Genomic DNA, 18,885 nt, shown 5'->3' with positions numbered 1-18,885 from the left:
AGGAACTATAGTTCGTCCCCAGTTTATGACCAAAAGCTTTTCTTTACAGAAGAATGCAGGCTACAACACACAGAAATAACAATAGGCTGAGAAAATCACCACTTCCAACTTCCACTGAAAGAACTGATTCAGGCAAGTTCATCAAAGGACATTAAAAGGTTTTTAAGGTTATTAGAGAACAGGATATTCATATATGCTGAATTCACACCCCACACATTACCTGGTGAATGCAAAGGGATAAATGTACTTTTTCAAGGGAGCGATCTGACAGTCGCTGTTGTGTATCAGTGATTTAACTTAGTAATGGAGTCCCTGGGTGGTGCAAATGGTTAATGCGCTCGCCTGCTATCCAAAAAGTTGGCAATTTGAGTCCACCCAGAGGCCTGGTGATCAACTTCTGAAAAATCATCCATTGAAAACATACGGAGCACGATTCTACTCTGACACACATATGGGGTCCCCGTGAGTGGGAATCAACTAGATGGCAACTGGTAATTAGCAATGTGAACAGTGGAGAAAACTGGGCACTGTATCCACCTCATAGATGCAAAGCAAAGTACACGGTATCATGTATGAAGTGACTTTGCCAAAACTGATTAAGCTTTATTAAATCAATCAGCCAGTGGAAAGAAAACCTATGGATCACAACAGGACTATCCACAAGCAATCGTGGGGATGGCACAGAACTGGACAACATTTCATTCCACTGTGCATGGGGTTGCCATGAGTCAGAGGCTAACAGCTCTGACCTTAGAAGTAATTGTTATGTGAGATAATAACTTTGCCTTACTGTTTAAGCCCCATTTTCAGTTAGGTTTATCATTACTTATAGTTAAACACATCCAGACTGAAACAATTCCTAACGTGGATGTTGTACAACTGGGATCTTATTTAGTACAAACCATCATTTAATTTTATTGTTTGTCTAATTGTATCATTAAAACTTAGAATAGTTACCCCTTACTACGAAAAGCTTTGTTTGGGAAGAAGAGACTGCCTTAAAACAGCTCAGTGTTTTTTCAGTTCTAAAGGCTTCTTTCTTGAAAACATTTTGATTTAGCAAGTGATATCAAGGACAATCAAGATTTAAAAAAAAAAAAAAATCTATAAAACGCCAAACAGATAAGGAGTCAGGCTTGTACTTTGCCCTCCTTAGGGAGTAGCTTATTGGCCTGGAAGATCACACATTCTGAGCTACAGCTGGAGGTCAGACCTTGAGTTCAGCCACTCACTGTGGGAGTTCCCGAGAGGAAACAAGTAAGTGAGGCAATTTAGCTCAGAAAGATGAAAGTTCCCTGCTGTTTTCATCAGAGAAATAAAGAACGATGGTTATTTTCAAGCATATCAAGGATCAGGAAGCTGATGCAGGATGGGGTGGTGTTTTGTTCTGTTGTATGTAGGGTTGCCAGCAGTTGGAGCAGACTTGATGACAACTGACAACATGGTTTCTCCACAGACAAATTTTGTACTGGAGACCAACATGCCTTTATGCCCTGCTAAAGAAATAAGACTTCCATCCCTAGGAGGCCTCGTACTACCTGACCTCAGAACCTACTATACAGCTACAGTAGTCAAAACAGCCTGGTACTGGTAGAAAGACAGACACATTGACAAATGGAACACAATTGAGAACCCCGATGTAAATCCATCCACCTATGGTCACCTGATCTTCGACAAAGGCCCAAAGTCCATCAAATGGGGAAAAGACAGTCTTTTTAACTAACGGTGCTGGCAAAACCGGATGTTCATCTGCAAAAAAAATGAAACAGGACTCATACCTCACACTGTACACAAAAACTAATTCAAATGGATCAAAGACCAAAATATAAAACCAAAAACTATAAAGATAATAGAAGGAAAAACAGGGTCAACACAAGAGGCCCTAATACATGGCATTAAAAGGATACAAACCATAACTAACAATACACAAACACCAGAAGATAAGCTAGGATCTTCTAAAAATTAAACACTTATGCTCATCAAAAGACTTCACCAAAAGAGTAAAAAGAGAACCTACAGACTGGGAAAATATTTTTGGCTATGACAAATCTGACAAAGTTCTAATCTCTAAAATCTACAAGAAAGCCGAACACCTCTACAACAAAAAGACAATCCAATTAAAAAATGGGCAAAGGATATGAACAGGCACTTCAACAAAGAAGACATTAAAGCAGCTAACAGATGCATGAGGAAATGCTCCAGATCACTAGCCATTAGAGAAATGCAAATCAAAACCACAATGAGATACATCTCACCCCAATATTACTGGCACAAATTAAAAAAGCACAAAATAACAGATGTTGGAGAAGCTGCAGGGAAATCGGAAGTCTTATGCGTGGCTGGTGGGAATGCACAATGGTACAACCATTTTGCAAAACGATATGGCACTTCCTTAAAAAACTAGAAATAGAAATACCATATGATCCAGCAATCCCACTCCTAGCAATATTTCCTAGAGGAATAAGAGCTGTCACACGAATAGACATATGCACACTTATGTTCACTGTAGCATTGTTAACAATAGCAAAAAGATGGAAACAACCTAGGTGTCCATCAACAGATGAATGTATAAACAAACTATGGTACATACACACAAAGGAACACTATGCAACAAAAAAGAACAATGATGAACCTGCAAAGCATCTCACAGCCTGGATGAGTCTGGAAGGCAGTATGCTGAGTGAAATAAGTCAACCATAAAAGAACAAATAATATATAAGACCACTATTATAAAAGCTCATGAAAAGATTTACACACACAAAGACGCAATCTTTGATGGTTACAAGGGAGGGGAGGGAGGGGGAGTGATGAACACTAAGTAGACAATAGATAAATGATAATTTTGGTGAAGGGTAAGACAGTACACAATACTGGAGAAGCCAGTACAACTTGTCCAAGGCAAGGCCATGGAAGCTCCACAGACACATCCAAACTCCCTGAGGGACCACATTACCAAGCTAAGAGCTGTGGGGACTACGGTCTCGGGGAACATCTAGCTCAGTTGGCATAACACAGTTTATAAAGAAAATGTTCTACATTCTACTTTGGTGAGCAGCATCTGGGGTCTTAAAAGCTTGTGAGTGGCCATCTAAGATAGTCCACTGGTCTCACCCTGTCTGGAGCAAGGGAGAATGAAGAAAGCCAAAGACACAAAGGAAAGATTAGTCCAAAGGACAAATGGGCCACAACTACCACAGTCCCCACCAGACAGTCCAGTACAACTAAATGGTACCCAGCTAACACCACCAACTGCTCTAACAGGGACCACAATAGAGGGATCACAGAGCTGGAGAAAAACGCAGAACAAAATTCTAACTCAAAAAAAAAAAAAAAAAAAAGACCAGACTTACTGGCCTGACAGAGACAGGGGAAACCCTGAGAGTATGGCCCCCCGACACCCTTTTAGCTCAGTAATGAAGTCACTCCTGAGGTTCACCCTTCAGCCAAAGATTAGACAGGCCCATAAAACAAAAAGAGACTAAAGGGACACACAGCCCAGGGGCAAGGATGAGAAGGCAGGAGGGGACAGTATTTGGGAACCCAAGGCTGAGAAGGAAGAATGTTGACATGTCATGGGGTTAGCAACCAATGTCACAAAACAATATGTATATTAAGTATAAGTTACTATTTGTTTAATGAGAGGCTAGTTCTGTAAACCTTCATCTAAAGTACAGTAAAAAAAATAATAATAATAAAAAAGAAATAAGACTTCTCTCCCACCTCATTTGCAGGTATGAAGAGATGGGTAGACAAAATAAAGGGAACAACCAAAGGAGACAGACACGCACACACCATGTATTCTATCTGACAAACATTTTAGGAAGTCAGTCCTTAACATACAATATCTATGTAATCTTCAAAAAACCCTGCAAAGGTAAGTCTCCTCATTTACAGATGAAGAAGCTAAAGCTCGAAGGAGCCCTGGTGGCACAACAATTAAGCACTCGACTGCTAACCAAAAGGTTGGCAGTTCGAACCCACTCAGTGGCTCCATGGTAGAAAGACATGGTGATTTGCTCCCGTAGTGATTACAGCCTAGAAAACCCCATGAGGCAGTTCTACTCTGCTGCCTGGGGTCTCTATGAGTCGGAATCAAAAAGTTAAAGCTCAGAGAGTTCTAATTAGCTGCCAAAGGCTGCCTACTAATGGTTGGTGGAGCTGGGATTCAAACCTACATCTGTCTTGACTCTGAAGTCCATATTCTTTCCTTTATATCTTACGCAAGAAGAACAAGAAACACTGCAGCAAGAAAGACTGCAGAACAACTCAGTCTTGGAATATTATCCCTTCGAATGGACTCAAAGGCTGCTCCCACCAGTTTTTGCCCTCTGCTGCCAAAGGCAATACTGGCCACACTGTGAAGATACAGACCCAGCTAAGCTCACTAGGATTCCATTAGGAGGACCGACTGCTACCATTCTGGATTCCCAGACCTCAAACCATGGCCCTCACCTCAGTCAGCCACATTACACATGCATAATCTTGCCCACAAAAGAAAAGAGACAAATTAAGGAGTTGGTCCGAGCAACTGTACCCCTGCCTGCCCCCAGTTCAGCTTCACCCTAAAGCTGACACTTGGTGCTTATCTCACTGACGATGATATCCACAATTACCTAAAGTCCAACAGGAGACAGCCCCCAGGAGGGGGGTGCTGCTGTAGATGGCGTGCATGTACATCAGGTGAGCCATCAGCTCTGCCAGCCACCACCAGCAAAGTAGGCGACCCAGCCCCACAGCCAGGATGCAGACGGTAGACTTCAATGAGCAGTGTTCTTGCTGCTGCATCTAAAGTGGAAAAGAAAAAAGGTAATTAGATTGTGTGTGGATTTTTAAGACCTTTTAAATAGCCCCCTAGATGATGTTTTTAATAAACTTCCCTCAGTTCTTGCCATGTCCACTAACAGAGGGTTAGTTTGGTTTGCCTTGGGAATACTCAGTGTTCTTGGGTGAAAAGGCCGTACCCAAGCTTGAAAACTCTGTCCCAGAGTAAGAATAGGGTCAGGTCACAAGCTAGCCTAGTATAAATAACCAAAGACAGGTTCTGTATCACTCCATCCCAGCAACAGGCACTCAAAAATTCTGGGGTGGGAGGGCAGTACCTGGTGGATTCTCCCTCCAGACTTTGGGATTCCTTGGGGCTCCAGGTGTCACCCCGCCTGTCTTTACCCATCACCCATCCAAGTTTGAGGCTGGGAAAAGTAGAGCCAAGTCATGAAGGGACAAAGAACTGGTAAGAGAAAGGGAGAATGAGAGAGCAAGCCAGAGAGCAAAAGAAAATCAAGTGTGGGTGTATGCTTCTAGCTTAAGTTGTTTCTGAAGCAAACCAGAATAAAAGTACACAGAAAGACACATATGGGACAAGCCTCTTGCTTATCAGGAGGTATAGTTTAATAGTTAAGAACATGGACATGAGAAGGAATCAGAATCAAATTCTAGCACAAACCACACAGCTCTGTGAGCCTAGGCAAGTTTCTTAACCTCTCTAAGTCTTGGTTTACTCATATATAAAGAAAGATTGCTGTGATGACTAAATATGATAAAGTACATAAAGTACAGACTAAGGGGCCTGGCACGTAAAAGCACTGGGTAATTGGTAGTTAATATCTGGGTAGAACAATGGTTAATACATTCAGCTGCTAACTAAAAGGTTGGGGGTTGGAGTCCACCCAGAGGTGCCTCAGAAGAAAGTCCTGACAATCTACTTCCAAAACATCAGCCATTGAAAACCCTACGTACCACAGTTCTACTCTGGCACACACGGGGTGGCTATGGGTCAGAACCGACTCGATGGCAAAAACATCTGATAATTATGAACCTCTTACCTGTGCCTTCTTAATAGTCTTCTCTTGTGGGGTCCTAGACTACCACTTACAGAGAAGAATTAGGAGATGCTTTAAGGCCAAACAGAGCAGGTGGGAGAAAGGTGTTTTAATTATTCATAAACTACTGAGAGTATGCTCAATATGTGTACACAAAAAAGTTATGCCAAAGTGGGCTGGTTCTGTTCACAGCATTAGAATTAATATGATATTGGTGGTGTCACCTCATTGCCCATGGTTTAGAGATGCTGTCTTAGTTATGTAGTGCTCCTATAACAGAAATACCACAAGTGGTTGTCTTCAACAAATAGAAGTTTATTCTCTCACAGTCTAGGAGGCTAGAGCTCAATTCAGGGTGTCAGCTCCATGGAAAGGCTTTCTCTCTGGGGGAAGGTCCTTGTCACCAATATTCCCCAGTAAAGGAGTTTCTCAGCACAGGGACCCTGGGTCCAAAGAACACACTGTTCTCCTGGCTCTTGTTTTTTGACAATGTGAGGTCTCCAACTCTCTCTGCTTGCTTCTCTCCTTTATATCTCAAAAGAGATTGACTTAAGATACAACCTAATCTTGTAGACTGAGTCCTGCCTCATTAACATAACTGCCTCTAATCTTATCTCATTACCATCATAAACAAACAAACAAAAAAGGAAACCCATTGCAGTCAAGTCAATTCCAGCTCATTGAGACACCATAAGGCAGAGTAGAACTGCTCCATAGGATTTCCAAAGAGCACCCAGTGGATTCAAACTGCCAACCTTTTGGTTTGCAGCCATAGCTCTTAACCACTATGTGCCACCAGAATTTCCTTCATTAACATTATAGAGGCAAGATTCACAACACGTAGGAAAATCACATCAGATGACAAAATGGTAGACAATCTCACAATACTGGGAATCATGGTCTAGCCAAGTTGACACATATTTTGGGGGGACACAATTCAATCCATAACATTCTATTCTTTTGGCTCCCAAAAGTTCATGTCCTTGCCACACGTAAAACACACTCACCCCATCATATCATAGTAAAAATCTTAATTCATTTCCAAGTCCAAAATTCAAAAATTATTTATCTTTATCTGTGACATCTAGAATTACAAGTTATCTGCTTCCAAAGTACAATGGTGCAACAGGCACAAGCTACACATTTCCATTACAAATGGAAGACATTGGAGGGAAAGAAAGAATAGGCACCAAGAAAGTCAGCAGAACATATTATATTAGTTCTCAAAGTTTGAAAATAATCCTCTGTTCTGTGAGACCATTTAGACAATGGCCCTGCCCTCTACTCTAGTGATGGCCACACTCCCCAAATTCTGGATGGAGGCCCCTGGACTGAGCTTCAGCTCCACCTTCCAGGACAGCAACTCTGCTCCCTTGACTTTTGGAGGCCTCATTCGCCTAGTCCATCTGAGTGGTGACTCCACCTTTTGAGACATCAGCGGTCGTGGCATTACCGTTTGAGACTGAGGCAGCTATGCTTCCTGTATTCCTTGACCCTTTAGCTTCTGCTTCCTGGCCCCCTGGTCTCTCGGACCCTCAGGTCTCGCTGTCTGAACCTGCCCTGCTGGGGCAAGTGTTCCAAAGCTCTTTAGCTCTACCAATAAGCGCCTGGAAGCACCCCGCTCTGCCAGTAAACTTTGACTGCAATGCAGTGAGCTCAGCAAGCCTATCTCCACCAATAAGTGCTTAGAAGCACCCTACTCCATCAGAAAGCCTCCTGTGCAAAGCTACTCAGCTCTCTTGCTCTGTGGGTTGGATCCAGTGCTGCTTCGAGCTGGTCTCCTGGTTCTGCTGCTGCTGTTTCTCTGCTGCTGCCGTTTTCCTGTTGCTCCTTCTCGCTGTCTGTGCAGTCTCCAGTGTAATAGCTCTCCTCACTTCTTCTGAGTCCTCACCAGAATTGTCTGACATGCATAAGTCCACCAACAGTCTCTTCAATGAAATCTAGGCACTTTAAAACTCTTTCAGCCTCTACACATTTACAGTTTCAAAACCACTATCACATTTTAGGTATCTGTTAGAGCAGCACCCTACTCCCAGTACCAAATTCTGTCTTTGTTACCTAGTACTGCTATAACAAAAATACCACAAGTGGATGGGTATAACAAAGAGAAATTTATTCTCTCACAGTCTGTCATTGTTGTTAGGTGCTGCTGAGTCCGTTTCAACTCATAGCAACACTACGTACAACAGAACGAAACACCACCCAGTCCTACACCATACTCACAAGCATTGTTATGCTTGAGCCCATTGTTGTATTCACTGTGTCAATCCATCTTGCTGAGGGTCTTCCTCTTTATCACTGACCTTCTACTTTATCAAGCATGATGTCCTTCTCCAGGGACTGATCACTCCTGAAAACAAGTCCAAAGTATGTGAGACAAAGTCTGACTATCCTTGCTTCTAAGAAGCATTCTGGTTGTACTTCGTCCAAGACACATTTGTTCATTCTCTTGGCAGCCCGTGGTATATTCGATATTCTTAGCCAACACCACAATTCAAAGCCATCAGTTCTGGTCTTCCTTATTCATTGTCCAGCTTTTGCATGCATACGAGGCAACTGAAAACACCATCGCTTGTGTCAGGTGTACCTCACTCTCAAGGTGACATCTTTGCTTTCTAACACATTAAAGAGTTCTTTTTTTTTTTTTTAATATTTATTGTGCGTGAAGTGCAAGTTTACAAATCAAGTCAGTCTCTCATACACAAATTTGTATACTCCTTGCTATATACTCCTACTTGCTCTCCCCCAGTGAGACAACACACTCCTCCTCTCCACCCTGTATTTCTGTGCTCATTCAACCAGCTTCTGTCCCCCTCTGCCTTCTCATTTCCCCTCCAGACAGGAGCTGCCCACATAGTCTCATATGTCTACTTGATCCAAGAAGCTCATTCCTCACCAGTCTCATTTTCAATCTTATACTCCAGTCCAATCCCTGTCTGAAGAGTTGGCTCTGGGAATGTTACCTGCCTTGGGCTAACAGAAGGTCTGGAGATCATGGTCTCCAGGACCTTCTAGTCTCAGTCACACCATTAAATCTGGTCTTTTTACGAGAATTTGAGGTCCGCATCCCACTGCTCTCCTGCTCCTTCAGGGGTTCTCTGTTGTGTTCCCTGTCAGGGCAGTCATCAGTTGTAGTTGGGCACCATGTAGTTCTTCCGGCCTCAGGCTGATGTAGTCTCTGATTTATGAGGCCCTTCCTGTCTCTTGGGCTCATGATTACCTTGTATCTTCGGTGTTCTTAATTCACCTTTGCTCCAGGTGGGTTGAAACCAACTGATGCGTCTTAGATGGCTGCTTGCTAGCATTTAAGACCCCAGACACCACTCTCCAAAGTGGGATGCAGAATGTTTTCTTAATAGATTTTATTACACCAATTGACTTAGATGTCCCCTGAAACCATGGTCCCCAAAGCCCTGCCTCTGCTACGCTGGCCTTCAAAGCATTCAGTTTATTCAGGAAACTTCTTTGCTTTTGGTTTAGTCCAGTTGTGCTGACCTCACCTGTACTGTGTGTTGTCTTTCCTTTCACCTAAAATAGTTCTTGACTGCTATCTATCTAATTAGTGAATACCCCTTTCCCTCCCTCCCTCCCCACCCTCGTAACCATCAAAGAATATTTTCTTTTCTGTTTAAACTATTTATCGAGTTCTTATAATAGTGATCTCATACAATATTTGTCCTTTTGCAACTGGCTAATTTCACTCAGCATAATGCCTTCCAGATTCCTCCATGTTATGAAATGTTTCACAGATTCATCATTGTTCTTTATCAAGGCACAGTATTCCATTGTGTGAATATACCAGAATTTATTTATCCATTCATTCATCAACGTGCACTTTGGTTGCTTCCAGGTTTTGCTATTGTAAACAGTGCTGCAGTGAACATGGGTGTACATATAACTGTTCATGTAAAGGTTCTTATTTCTCTAGGGTATATTCCAAAGAGTGGGGTTGCTGGATCGTATGGTAGTTCTATTTCTAGCTTTTTAAGGAAGCACCAAATCCATTTCCAAAGTGGTTGTACCATTTTACATTCCCACCAGCAGTGTATAAGTGTTCCAGTCTCTCCACAGCCTCTCTAACATTTACTATTTTGTGCTTTTTGGATTAATGCCAGCCTTGCTGGAGTGAGATGGAATCTCACTGTAGTTTTGATCTGCTTTTCTGGTGGTGTAGTGAGTAAGTGCTACGGCTGCGAACCAAGAGGTCAGCAGTTCGAATCCACCAGGTGCTCCTTGGAAACTCTATGGGGCAGTTCTACTCTACCCTGTAAGGTCGCTATGAGTCAGAATCGACTCAACGGCAGTGGGTTTTTTTTTTAATGGCTAATGATCATGAGCATTTCCTCATGTATCTGGTAGCTACCTGAATATCTTCTTTAGTTAAGTGCCTGTTCATATCCTTTGCCCATTTTTAATTGGGTTGTTTGTCTTTCTGTAGTTGAGTTTTTGCAGTATTACGTAGATTTTAGAGATCAGGCACTGAGCAGAAATGTCATAGCTAAAAATTTTTTCCCAGACTGTAGGTAATCTTTTCACTCTTTTGATGAAGTCTTTGGATAAGCATAGGTGTTTGATTTTTAGGAGCTTCCAATTATCTATTTTCTTTTCTGGTGTGTGTGCATTGTTAGGAATGTTTTGTATACCGTTTACGCCATGTTTAGGGTTCCTAGGGCTGTCCCTATTTTTCCTTCCATTATCTTTATCGTTTTAGATTTTATATTTAGGTCTTTGATCCATTTTGAGTTTGTTTTTGTCCATGGTGTGAGGTATGGGTCCTGTTTCATTGTTTTGCAGATGGATATCCAGTTATGCCGATGGATATCCAGTTATGCCAGCACCATTTGTTAAAGACTGTCTTTTCACCATTTAACTGATTTTGGGCCTTTGTGGGTGGATTTATGTCTGGATTCTCAATTCTGTTCTATTGCTCTATGTATTTGTTCTTGTACCAGTACCAGGCTGTTTTGATGACTGTGGCAGTATAATAGGTTCTAAAACCAGGTAGTGTGAGGCCTCCCACTTTTGTCTTCTTTTTCAGTAATGCTCTACTTATTCAGGGCCTCTTCCCTTTCCATATGAAGTTGGTGATTTGTTTCTCCATCTCATTGAAAAATGTCGTTGGAATCTGGGTTGGAATTGCACTGTATGTACAGATTGCTTTGGGTAGAATAGACATTTTTACAATATTGAGTCTTCCTATCCATGAGCGGGAACCATGAGCGGGAACCCTAGCGGTGCAGTGGCTAAGTGCTACAGCTGCTAACCAAAGGGTCAGCAGTTCATATCCGCCACGCACTCCTTGAAAACTCTATGGGGCAGTTCTACTGTCCTATAGTGTCGCTATGAGTCGGAATCGACTCGACGGCACTGGGTTTGGTTTGGTTATCCATGAGCAAGGTATATTTTTCCACTTATGTAGGTCTCTTTTGGTTTCTTGCAGGGGTATCTTGTACTTTTCTTTGTATAGGTCTTTTATGTCTCTGGTAAGGTTTTTTCCTAAGTATTTTATGTTCTTGGGGGCTACTGTAAATGGTATTGATTTGGTGATTTCCTCTTCGATGTTCTTATTGTTAGTGCAGAGGAATCCAACTGATTTTTGTATGTTTATCTTGTATCCCGATACTCTGCTGAACTCTTCTATTAGTTTCAGTAGTTTTCTTGAGGATTTCTTAGGGTTTTCTGTGTATAAGATCATGTCATGTGCAAATAGAGATACTTTTACTTCTTCCTTACCAATGTGCATGCGCTTTATTTCTTTATCTAGCCTAATTGCTCTGGCTAGGACCTCCAGCACAATGTTGAATAAGAGTGGTGATAAAGGGCACCCTCATACTTTAAAGAGGTCATCTGCAGCAGATTTGCCCGAGGTAATGCACTGTTTGATTTCTTCACTGTTGCTTCCATGGGTGTTGATCATGCATCCAATTAAGAAGAAATCCTTGACAACGTCAATCTTTTTTCTGTTTATGATGTTGTTTATTGATTCAGTTGTGAGGGTTTTTGTTGTTGTTGCTGCTATTTTTTGTTTTTTGTTTTTTTTTTTATGTTGAGGTGTAATCCATACTGAAGGCCATGGTCTTTGATCTTCATCAGTAAGTGCTTCAAGTCCTCTTCATTTTCAGCAAACAAGGTTGTGTTATCTGCATAACACAGGTTGTTACTGGGTCTTCCTCTAATCCTGATGCTGCGTTCTTCTCCATATAGTCCAGATTCTCTGATTATTTGCTCAGCATACAGATCGAATAAGTATGGTGAAAGGACACAACCCTGACGTACACCTTTCCTGACTAAACTACACAGTATCCCCTTGTTCTGTTCAAACAACTGCCTCTTGATCTATATACAGGTTCCTCTTGAGCATGGTTAAGTTTTCTGGAATTCCCATTCTTTTCAATGTTTTCCATAATTTGTTATGAACCACATAGGCGAATGCCTTTGCATAGCCAATAAAACACAGGTAAACATCTTCCTGATATTGTTTAATTTCAGTCAGGATCTATCTGACATCAGCAGTGATATCCTTGGTTCCAGGCCCTCTTCTGAATCTGGCCTGAATTTCTGGCAATTTCCTGTCGATATATGGCTGTAGCCGCTTTTGAATGATCTTCAGCAAAATTTTACTTGCATGTGATATTAATGATATTGCTCAGTAATTTCCACATTCAGTTGGATCACCTTTCTTTGGAATAGGCATAAATATGGATCTCTTCCAGTCAGTTGGCCAGGTAGCTGTCTTCCAAATTTCTTGCCAGTGCTGCATCAGTTTGTCGAAGCATCTCACGGTATTCTGGCAATTCCTGCAGCCTTGTTTTTTGCCAGTGCCTTCAGTTCAGCTTGGACTTCTTCCTTCATTACCATTGGTTTCCAATCATATGCTACGTCCTGAAATGGTTGAACATTGACTAATTCTTTTTGGTACAATGACTCTCTGTATTCCTTCCAACTTATTTTGATGCTTTCTGCATCATTTAATATTTTCCCCATAGAATCCTTCAGGATTGCAACTTGAGGCTTGAATTTTTTCTTCAGTTCTTTCAGCTTGCGTTGCTAAGCGTGTTCTTCTCTTTTGTTTTTCTATCTCCAGGTCTTTGCACATGTCATAATACTTTGCTTCCTCGAGATGCCCTTTGAAATATTGTGTTTAACTCTTTTACTCCATCAATTCTTCCTTTTGCTTTAGCCACTAGATGTTCAAGAGCAAGTTTCAGTCTCTTCTGACATCCATTTTGGTCTTTTCTTTCTTTCCTGTCTTTTTAATGACCTCTTGCTTTCTTCATGCATGATGTCTATCGGGCTAGAAATTCAAATTCAGGGTGCCAGCTCCAGGAGAAGGCTTTCTCTCTCTGTTGGTTCTGGGGGAAGGTCCTTGTCATCAATCTTCTCTGGTCAAGGAGATTCTCAGCACAGGGACCCCAAGTCCAAAGGACATACAATTCTCTTGGCTCTTTTTTTCTTGGTGCTATGAGGTCCCCATGCATCTCTGCTTGCTTCTTTCTTTTATATCTCAAAAGAGACTGACTTAAGACACTACTTAATCTTGTAGATTGAGTCCTGCCTCATTAACATAACTCTCTAATCCTGCCTCATTAACATCATAGAAGCAGGATTTACAACACATAGGAAAATCACAACAGATGACAAAATGGCACACAATCACACAATACTGGGAACCATGGCCTAGCCAAGTTAACACACATTTTTGGGGGGATGCAATTCAATCCATAACAGATATACAATATGTTTTAAAATACAGATTCTAGAATGCAGAATAAGCATACCATAAAAGTTTAAATTAATTCAGTTTCAGCCTTACACTACCATGCAAACACAAACACAGAAAAATAAGACAGCATGTAAGTTTTCTGGATCTCATCAAGGAACAAAACTTTTACTAGATTGAAGGCTGCCTTGAAATGCTGAGGTGAAGCTAATGCATAAATGATGAAGTTGAAGTTGCAAACATTAGCTGGTGCAGGGAATGGCTTTGATTTAGCATTTGACAATTAGAGCTCAAGGCACTAAATAAATAAGGAAGTGCTCATTCCCAGGGGAAGGTGATCTGGGTTCCTTAAGCTTCTACTCTCCCCCAACCTTCAAGGCTCACTGGGTCCCACTCTGGGAAAGAATGGCAGATACTCCTTCAGAGAGGAGGAGAGATTTATTTTTGTGCCATTTTGAAACATACACATCTGCCATAGTCTTACACTGTCCTCCAATAGCAAGAAGCCAGGTTAAGAAATTCTGGCTGGGTTGGTATCATAACAATAACCCGAACAAATGGCTTTCCCCTTTTGCCATCTACTTGGTTAGCTACACCAAAGAAGGTAAGGTCTTTGGTTTAATTTTTTAAATATAAATTAATAAAACTAACAGGAATTTCCTTTTTTCTTTAGTTTTCCTCAGTTCACCTCAGGAAAATACTTTGCCCAGCATGGTTAGGAAACAACAGTAACTGCTTTGAAGGACTCACCTGGTCAGTTTCGACAGGAGAACTACTTTGGGAACAGTTATCCAAGAAGGAAGATTGGGCATATGGGGATATATGCAGAATTGTATGGCACTTACACCTACACCATAGTGAAACAATTAAAAAAAAATTTGCTGTGAAGTCGTTACGGACTAATGGCGACCCCACGTGCATCAGAGTAGAACTGTGCTCCACAGGGTTTTCAGTGGTTGATTTTTTAGAAGTAGATCGCCAGGCTTTTCTTCCCAGGTGCCTCTGGGGGACTCGAACCACTAACCTTTCAGTTAGCATCCAAGTACATTAAGTATTTGCAGCATAGTGACTGAATACAGATCCCTTTCTGAGTATAAACTGAAGATGGTTTTCATTTGGGTCCTTACCTCAAGTGTGCACGCCCTGAGATACCCAACAAAGTCTATGGCAGCAGATCTTTAGGCCGGTGGATCATAACAACCTCAGCAGAAGTTCCTACCTACCAGGACATTTCAGGTCTGTGCTATTTAATTGCAAAGAAAGAAAAAGGAAATAGCTCAAATGTCCAACATCAGTTAAATGTATGAGTGCACCTCAATATTGGATAGCCATGGAAAATGGTTGTGTTCACTCTGCACAAATAATGAAACACCAAAATGACAATTGTGAGAATCTTTGGATGGCAAGATTTTATGTTATTTTTTACAGTTAAAATAGATCATTTTGTAATCAGAGAAAAAAGTGACGTAACTTGAGACCATTGTGAAGACATCAGTTGCCTCTGCTTGTGAGGAAAATGTAGTCAAAGTCCAGCTATTTCTGCACCCTGCTTCTCAGAATGCCTGGTGTCAGGACTTCCCAGCACCCTGTATAAGCAGGTGTTGCTCTCTTTCTTTTATGCTGGACCTAACTTCATTTGTCCATCTCTTCTCATTTCACTCTTAGATTTGCTTAGCTATGTACTGAGTATAGGTCCCTGGGCGCACAAATGGTTTGTTCTCAGCTACTAACCAAATGGTTGGCAATTCAAACCCAACCAGTGTGCCATGGAAGAAAGGCCTGGCAATCTGCTTCCATAAAGATTATGGCCAAGAAAACCCTACAGAGCTCAGTTCTACTCTGTAACGCACAGCGTCGCCATGAGTTGGAATCAGCTTGACAGCAGTAGGTTTAGTTTTTTGGTTTTGGTACTGAGTATCCTCTTTGTTAATTCCCAACCCTCTATAACGAATTCATTTTGACCCAGTAACCATCAGCCAAACCTATAATAGGGAACAATTAAGAATATAGTATCCATGAGTCTGTGGAGGCCAGAAGAGTTTACAACAAGGCACTCAACGAGGCAAAGTCATGAAGAATTACCAAAATCATTCCAGAACAATGGAGGACCTTTCTTAGTGCCCAAACTCTCGGAGGGTAGCAAGCTCTCTGGCTGAACATGCAGTGTTGGCAAGAGACAGTCCTCACTGGACTAAGTTTCTCTAGTTTCTAAGTAAGCAACTATGCACATCTGCCTGTAGGTCCCTGAAAGTAAGCCCACCCCAAGCACAGGCCCCCTGCAGATAGGACCTGCACCTGCAGCCCCAGAGTGTCACCATTATTGGGTGTGTGGCCCATCCCAGATGTCTGACACAGCTGCAGAGAAGGAGCTCAGACAAGGCCAGAACAAACAGCCCTACCTGGCCATGAGGAAAACACATATCCAATCCACTCCCAGCAATTGCATCGAAGGTCAGTTTCCCTCCCCAAGCAATGCACCATCTAACATGACACAAACACCTATAATTAAGGAGAAACACAAGGTGCATTTTGTGGCTGATTGGTTCCCAGTAATGACTTAACTACTCTTTCCCATGGCAAAACTTCCCCACAAGTTTAATAAGGTGTAATTACATGTCACTACAGGGCCAAAAGGGCCTGACTTTGTCTGCAGTGCTGCCTGTTTGATGCCGAATGCCTTCTTATTCAGAGCAATAAAAACAGGTATTTCTTAATTGTACAAATAAACACAGCAGAAGGAAAACAATCCAATTTTTCATTCTATTTGATTTTACTTAGGGAAAAAGTCTTTACAGTCTTGTCTTTATTACAGTCCACTTACACCTTCAATCTAGTCAACTCCCTTTTATTAAAAAATGCACCATCTGTCCCTTGCTGACCCAGCAGGACACAGCTCACCTAATCAGCAGGGCTGCTCTCATCTGCATGCAGAGCGTTTCATTTGACATATTTCAAACCTGGGGAAGTGTCAACCTTCAGATGGACACTGCCATCAGTAGGAACTTCTAGTTAAGACACCACTGAAAAAACACACATTAACTTATCTGTGAAGTGCATTTTAAAACACATTCCATTTTAAAACTTCATTTTATGAAAATTGCACAATAAGGAATAGCTAAGCGTTTCTCTCTCTCTCTCTTTAGAGATACTCTGATGATTAAAACTGACAGTTCTCAAAGATGAAAGGTGCCTTTCCTTCACACACAAATAATAAATACATCTGGGAGAGGCAAACAAAAGTCTTGCCCAAAGCCAAATGCTCAACTGTGCCACCTTGGCCACCAGCCCTCGTGTTTCTCTCTGCCTGGGTTTAGGGGAGCTGTGGCCAGAGGTCTTACTTCTTCATGTTGGTGGTGGTTTCTCTCCATTTGGTGGGCACAGGCCATACCCCTACTCCCAACACCAGATGCCATCAAGTCAATCCCAACTCACGGCAACCCCATGTGTATCAGAGTAGAATCGTGCTCCACAGGGTTTTCAACGGCTGGTCATTTCAGAAGCAGACCACAAGGCCTTTCTTCTGAGGTGCCTCTGGGTGAACTCCAGCCTTTCAGTTAGCAGCTGAGCACTTTAACTCTTTACACCACCCAGGGACTCCCTACTTCCAACAAATCACCTGCTAATTAAACCTCATAGTCCACTTCCGCAGCCATCCAGACCAAGGCCGGGGTGTACAGCTGTCTCTGCCAGAGCAACAGGGCGCCTGCAGTGGGTGCTGCTGCTGCAGGACTGGTGTCTGGTCTGGTGCCGCAGGCCACCAGGCCACACTCCCTCTTCTGTCTAACTCCTGGAAGTTCAGCAAGTCGGCAGGTCAAGACCCACATCTTTATTTCCCCCATTCCAATCTGCACTCTACTGCTCTCTCTCTCACTCAGTTTCATCTGTGAAGTGGCAGTAACTCTCTCAGAGGGTTGTTTTGAGGATTAAATGGGTTGGAACATGCAGAGCCTGGCTCAGAGTAAATGATCGGTTAATATCATTTTTTGCCATTTTTAATATTCCAGGTACCCTCTGGAACCAGAACCCACCCCAAACCCTGAACAGTTTGCCTGGGACATTGGCTGCCGGCTTAGTTCTTGCCAGCCCCAGCCACTTAGGACCGGGCCTACTCTGTACCTACAGCAACTGCCTGGGCTTCTCTTCCAACCAGGTGGAACTACTACAGCGGCCTCTCATGAGGCCAGGGATGCCACCACCCAGTGTCCCCTGCTGTTGTGCCCACCTACCAGATGGGCCACCCAGGGTCTCAGCTCTCACCTAAACTAACCCTAGAATTGCCATAGACTTCTGGATAACAACAGCACTGACAGGAAATTATAGTGTTTATATATAGCGTTTATGTATGTTTACATTATTGTTGCTCTTGCTGTCAAGTCTATTCTGATTCATGGCGACCCCATGTGTGTCAGAGTAGAACTGTGCTCCATAGGGTTTCCAGTGGCTCATTTTTCAGAAATAGATAGTCAGGCCTTTCTTCCAAGGTTCCTCTGGATGGGCTGAACCTCCATTCATTCAGTTAGCTTTTGAACATATTAACCATTTGCACCACCCAGGTACTCCTGTTTTTTATATAAAGTCAAAACACTTTCCCTATATAAAACCATTTATTTCTTATAACAGTCCTGTCAGGGAGATACTATTGTTCTTACTATTTCACTGATAAGGAAACAGATACAAATAAATAACTCACCAAACTCTCAAGCTGAAGCAGAGCAGGGATTTACACCCAGGGAGTTGGGCTGCAGAGTTTACGCTCTTAATGCCATCCCATATTCAGTATTTGAGCATGGGCTTCCCCTCCTTGGGGTAGGAGCACAACCCTCAGCCAGGAAATTCCCCTCATCCTACCACACTCAGGCTCACATTCCTACCCCTCCCCTGTCCCCAAGCCCCCAGAAATTCTCCCCACTCCACAATTCAGCCTGTTGAAAGTAAGATGTAGTAGCCCCAGGCTCCACAGTAAGCAAGTTTGTCCTGACTTTCTCTAGATGCCCGGGCTCCCTGTGTCACCTCTGCTGAGTTCCACAGGGCCATGGGAGAAAAAAGCCAAGGCCCTTGTTGCTGAAACTCTAGATGCCAATAGAGATTCATCCACTCTTCCAGGTAAGGCGCTGGGGCCTTTTAACAGCCAAATGTTTACCTGCTCATGATCGATGTGTACAAGTTTCACATAACTTACGTTACACAGAGCACCTCTTCTGGATCTATACTTCCCTTGTCTTGTGTATATAAATTTATGTGCTACAAAATTGGGTGAAAAACACATTTTCCAGGGGGTTGCCTAACAGTGTCCTTTTATCAACTGGGGTTTGCTGATTCCGAGCATGAGGCTGCATTTCCCCTCTG

The 18,885-nt window shown here is 42.4% G+C and overlaps 1 protein-coding gene across 9 annotated transcripts in view; it reads right to left on the bottom strand.

The window, feature by feature from the left end:
- Positions 1 to 18,885, bottom strand: part of HHAT (hedgehog acyltransferase) — a 658,603-nt gene that overhangs the window by 515,035 nt on the left and 124,683 nt on the right. For all 9 annotated transcript variants that reach the window (XM_049858611.1, XM_049858614.1, XM_049858618.1 and 6 more), the window contains one exon: positions 4,614 to 4,785. In XM_049858611.1, the coding sequence (XP_049714568.1) occupies positions 4,614 to 4,785 (172 nt within the window). The remainder of the gene's footprint in view (positions 1 to 4,613; positions 4,786 to 18,885) is intronic.

This window comes from Elephas maximus, chromosome 18 (genome assembly GCF_024166365.1).
Source record: "Elephas maximus indicus isolate mEleMax1 chromosome 18, mEleMax1 primary haplotype, whole genome shotgun sequence".
Classification (NCBI taxonomy): Eukaryota; Metazoa; Chordata; class Mammalia; order Proboscidea; family Elephantidae; genus Elephas; species Elephas maximus.
This window is presented reverse-complemented; position numbering and strand designations above follow the sequence as displayed.